This window comes from Hyperoodon ampullatus (assembly GCF_949752795.1).
Source record: "Hyperoodon ampullatus genome assembly, chromosome: 10".
Taxonomy (NCBI): domain Eukaryota; kingdom Metazoa; phylum Chordata; class Mammalia; order Artiodactyla; family Ziphiidae; genus Hyperoodon; species Hyperoodon ampullatus.
This window is the reverse complement of record NC_136923.1, coordinates 74868264-74874058: the sequence shown is the minus strand read 5'-3', so window position 1 is coordinate 74874058 and position 5795 is coordinate 74868264. Positions and strand designations below refer to the sequence as shown.

Below are 5795 nucleotides of genomic sequence, written 5' to 3'. Positions count from 1 at the left end.
TGAAGTAAGTCAGAAAGAGAAAGACAAATACCGTATGGTAACACATATATATGGAATTTAAGAAAAAAAATGTCATGAAGAGCCTAGGGGTAAAACAGGAATAAAGACACAGACCTACTTGAGAATGGATCTGAGGATATGCGGAGGGGGAAGGGTAAGCTGTGACAAAGTGAGAGAGTGGCATGGACGTATATACACTACCAAACGTAAAATAGATAGCTAGTGGGAAGCAGCCGCGTAGCACAGGGAGATCAGCTCGGTGCTTTGTGACCACCTAGAGGGGTGGGATAGGGAGGGTGGGAGGGAGGGAGACACAAGAGCGAAGAGATATGGGAACATATGTATATGTATAACTGATTCACTTTGTTATAAAGCAGAAACTAACACACCATTGTAAAGCAATTGTACTCCAATAAAGATGTAAAAAAAATAAAAACTTTAGGCACACACAAAAAAAGTCCTTTCTTTTGAGCAGTAACAAATAAAAATTATGTAGTCAAAAAGAAAAAAAAGAAAGCAGGTTGCCCCTGACCTGTCTCAATGCCACCAGCCACTTCCTTCCTTTCTTCAGCTGTGATAAAGAAAGCTGTGGCTTTCTGTAGTTTTATTCACAGTCCTTTTAAAGTCAATTAAACTCATCACATCAGAATCAAATCTTTTTTTTACCCAGTTTAATCCATCACATTATTTTTTTCAACTTGATTTCAAGTAACATTTTAAAAACAAATCCTTTACTTTAGAATAGTTTTAGATTTCCAGAAAAATTGCAAAGATAATACAGAGTTCCCATACACTCCATACCCAGGTTCCTCTATAATAGACATCTTAATTAGTATGGTATGTTTGTTACAATTAATGAAGAAACATTGACATATTATTATTAACTAAAGTAGATGCTTCCTAATTTCCTAAGGAAATTCAGATTTCCTTAGTTTTTACTAATGTCCTTTTCCACTTCCAGGATACTAACCAGGATACCACATTACATTTAGTCTTCATGCTTCTTAGGCTTCTCTTGGCTGTGACAGTTCCCTCATTTCCTTGTTTTTAATGACCTTGACAGTTTTGAGACCTACTGGTCAGGTATTCTGTAGAATGTCCATCCCTCAATTGGGATTTGTCTGATGTTTTTCTTATGATTAGCCTTGAGTTAGGAGTTTATGGAGGAAGAATACAGATAAAGTGCGATTTTCCTCACATCATATCAACGGTACATACCATCAACACGACTTATCACCATTGATATTGACTTTGATCACATGGCTGAGGTGGTGTTCATCAGCTTTTTCTATCCTAAAGTTACTGCTTCCCCTCACCCCACACTTGCCATACTGTCCCCTTTGAAAGGAAGTCACTATGCAGAGCTTACACTTAAGGGGGAGGGAGATATGTTCTACCTCCTTGAGAGTGAAGTATCTACATCCTGGATATTTGGAATTCTTCTGCACAGGAAATTTTGTCTCTTCTCCCCCATTGATTTATTTAATCATTTATTTATATCAGGTATGGGTTCATGGAAATTTATTTTATATTTGGGTTATAGTACAAAACTACTTTATTTCATTTCTCAAGTTCCATCTTTGGCCACTGGAATTCTTTCAGTTGTCTCTTGTGAGTTTTTTTTGGTTGGTTTGTTTGTTTGGTTTTTGTTTTTAGCACTTCCTTACTTCCTGGCACTGTAAGATACTCTGGGCTCATCTTGTATATTTCCTGCCGCAGTCCTAGACTCAGTCTTTTCTCCAGGGAGCCCTGGTTTCTTCGAATGAAGAATGGTATTAGAAACCAAGATCTGAGCACTAGGTGTGCTTATCACTACTGGGGTGTAGTTGCTTATAGACACTCCAGCTGACAGAGAAAGGAAATATATGTCTTTACTAACTCATGTGTATAATACACATTTCTGTAAGTATTTCTTATGTAACCATCCGTATCTGTATTAAATTAGACATGAGTCTGTACTTATGTCCCCAAATCTAATCCATTACCACATGGATCATTCTAGGCTCCTCCTCTTACTGAAACCTTTCACTCCAACAGTGAGGAAACTGGCTCCTATCTGCCACCATTTACTTAAATGTTCAATTCCAGTATCCATGTATATTACTTCAGATTGTTAACCCATATTTCCATGGGAAACAACTTTATCAACTAGAGTACAGTGCTATGTGCAGCTCCCTTCGTCTTTAGTCTTACAGACTCCATTCATTCCCAGAGCTACTTAGTACATTTCCTCCCATCCCATTCAAGGAGGTGGTTTTATACTTTTGTAATACAGTTAGATTCTTTTCTCACATTCTGTGTTCTATCCTGTGATCTCCCAGCCTCCTAAATGATTTTTTTAAATTTGCATACGTTAAGGCTCACTCTTTTTTTAAAATTAATTAATTAATTAATTAATTAATTAACTTATTTACTTACTTACTTATTCTTGGCTGCGTTGAGTCTTCATTGCTGTGTGCGGGCTTTCTCTAGTTGTGGCGAGCGGGGGCTACTCTTTGTTGCGGTGTGCAGGCTTCTCACTGCAGTGGCTTCTCTTGTTGCGGAGCATGGGCTCTAGGTGCACGGGCTTCAGTAGTTGTGGCATGCAGCCTCAGTAGTTGTGGCTTGTGGGCTCTAGAGCACAGGCTCAGTAGTTGTGGTGCATGGGCTTAGTTGCTCCATGACATGTGAGATCTTCCCGGACCAGGGCTCGAACCCGTGTCCCCTGCATTGGCAGGCGGATTCTTAACCACTGTGCCACCAGGGAAGCCCAAGACTCACTCTTTGTGCTGTAAATTTCTATGGGCTTTGACAATCACAGTACTTATCCACTATTTCACTATCACACAGAATAGTCCTACCACCCTACAAAATTCTCTGTGCTTTACCTATTCAACCCTCCTCCTACCCCAAACCCATGACAACCACTGATCTGTTTACCATCTCTACAGTTTTGCCTTTTCCCTAATGTCATAAATGAAATCACATAGTATGGACCTTTTCAAGACTTCTTTCACTCAGTAATAAGCACTTGAGATTCATCCATTCATCCATAATAAGCACTTGAGATTGTCTTTGTGTGCTTGGTAGCTCTTTTCTTTTTATTGCTAAGTAGTATTAAATTGTTTGGATATACCACTTTGTTTATCTCTTCACCTATTAAAGGACATCTTGGTTCTTTGGCAATTATATTTTTGGCAATTCTAAGTAAATTGCTGCTATAAATATTCCTGTGCTGGGTTTTGTGTGGACATAAGTTTTAAAATCAGTTGAATAAATACCTAGGAGTGAAATTGTTGGATCTTATGGTAAAACTATGTTTAGTTTTATGAGAAACTTCCAAACTCTTTTCCAATGTGGCTTTACCATTTTGCATTCCTACCAGTGATGAGTGAGAGTTCCTGTTGCTCCACATCCCCACCAGCAATTGATATTGCCAATTTAAAAAAAATTTTAGCCATTCTATTAATAAAAAGTATATAGTGGTTTTTCATTGTTGTTTTAATTTTCATTTTCTTCATGACAAATGACATTGAGCATCTTTTCATTGGCTTATTTGCCATCTATATATCTTCTTTGATGAGCTGTCTGTTCATATGTTTTACCCATTTTTAAATTGGATTGTCAAATAACTTTTGATTGTTTAAAAAAGTCAATTCCAGCTCTGATGGGGAGGATCAAACACCACTGAGGAGGTTCATCATTTAGATAAGATACCTAAGAAATATTTGTGGAATAACATTCCATGGAGACCTGGAATCCCAGAGCTAAAAGGCACCTCAGAGTCCTTCTACAGGAGAAGAAAATGGCTTTTGAGAGAAGAAGTGGTGAAATGACAGAGACATTTTCTCTTCACCACATACTCACATGCCCCCCCCTTACTTCCCAGTCCCTCACCATTAGATGGGACCACAAGACTAACTCTGACAGATAAGCTGTGAACAGAGATGCAATCTGTCACTTCAGAGCCAGAGCATTTGAGAGCCAGTGCACAGCCCTCTTGCTCTTTTCTGCCCCTGCAGGCACAACCATGGAAGCCACCTGTTGAAAATGATGGATCTAATATCCAGTATCTCTAATGACTTTGTGGAGCAGAACCCCTGCCAATCTGCCTTGGCCAAATTATGGAGCAAGAAACAAACCTTTGGTGGGCCCTGGGAGACTAGAGCGCGCAGCAGCGCTGGCGGGAGTTGCGTCTCAGATTCCTTAGGGAGGCAGAGCTGAGCACGAGGCAGACCCCCCAAGAGCCCTCAGTTCCAGCCACCCGGCTGCCGTGTGTCCCCCCTGCCCACCATGCAGCCCCAGTCGGTCCTGCACAGCGGCTACTTCCACCCACTACTTCGGACCTGGCAGGCAACCACCACCAGCCTCAGTGCCTCCAGCCTCATCTACCCCATCTTTGTCACGGATGTTCCTGATGACGAACAGCCTATCGCCAGCCTCCCAGGAGTGGCCAGGTATGGTGTGAACCGGCTGGAAGAGATGCTGAAGCCCCTGGTGGAGGAGGGCCTGCGCTGTGTCCTAGTCTTCGGCGTCCCCAGCAGAGTTCCCAAGGATGAGCGGGGCTCTGCGGCAGACTCCGAGGACTCCCCGACTATCGAGGCCATCCGTCTGCTGCGCAAGAACTTCCCCGGCCTCCTGGTGGCCTGCGACGTGTGCCTGTGCCCCTACACCTCCCACGGTCACTGCGGGCTTCTGAGTGAGAATGGGTCGTTCCAAGCTGAGGAGAGCCGCCAGCGGCTGGCAGAGGTGGCGCTGGCCTATGCCAAGGCAGGATGTCAGGTGGTGGCCCCGTCGGACATGATGGACGGACGCGTGGAAGCCATCAAGGAGGCTCTGATGGCACATGGATTTGGCAACAGGGTATCAGTGATGAGCTATAGTGCCAAATTCGCTTCCTGCTTCTATGGACCTTTCCAGGACGCAGCTCAGTCGAGCCCAGCTTTTGGAGATCGCCGCTGCTACCAGCTGCCGCCCGGAGCACGAGGCCTGGCCCTCCGCGTGGTGAACCGGGATGTACGGGAAGGAGCTGACATGCTCATGGTGAAGCCAGGAATGCCCTACCTGGACATCGTGCGGGAGGTAAAGAACAAGCACCCTGAGCTCCCTCTCGCCGTGTACCACATTTCTGGAGAGTTTGCCATGCTGTGGCATGGAGCCCAGGCCAGAGCGTTTGATCTCAAAGCTGCTGTACTGGAGGTCATGACTGCCTTCCGCAGAGCAGGTGCCGACGTCATCATCACCTACTACACGCCTCAGCTATTGCAGTGGCTGAAGGAGTAATGGAGAAAGTGTGCAAGACCCAAGAACTAGAACTTTTTAATTCCTGAGCCTTGGAGAAGTGAAAACCAAAGTAAACGATGCTTTTAGAACTGAAAAAAAAAAAAAAAAAGAAACAAACCTTTGTGGTGTGAATACACTGAGATTTCAGGGCTCATTTGTTACTGCAGCACAGCATAGCCTATCCTGACTTGCATGGCCAGTCATTGGCTGGTGCCTTTGGCAACTCATCAGAGTCCCCCAGACCTGGTGCTATGCCGGCCCAGTAAAAATTTGCTTAAGGGGAGAGATCATTTAAACCAATCAGCATCTACTGAGACCCACCACATGCCTGGCCCTGTGTAGGCACATGTCTTCATCACCTAAGTCTGTCAGGGAGAAGCTCTCTGCTGAATACTCTGCTCTTATCATTTACTGGTCCTTATCTCCCCAGGTGACATATGGTGGTTGACATATAATTGAAGCTAACTTTCCCACAATAGAACAATCCTTATGGGATACTAAAGGCAGATTTCCCCACCCAAGTCAAACCCTCC

The 5795-nt window shown here is 43.7% G+C and overlaps 1 protein-coding gene across 1 annotated transcript; it reads left to right on the top strand.

Moving 5' to 3' along the window:
* Positions 1 to 4257: 4257 nt before the first annotated feature.
* LOC307059653 (delta-aminolevulinic acid dehydratase-like) lies at positions 4258 to 5332 on the top strand. The gene has a single exon (XM_079713774.1). It carries the CDS (start codon positions 4273 to 4275, stop codon positions 5260 to 5262), a length of 990 nt encoding a protein of 329 aa, XP_079569900.1. The 5' UTR covers positions 4258 to 4272; the 3' UTR covers positions 5263 to 5332.
* Positions 5333 to 5795: the final 463 nt, after the last annotated feature.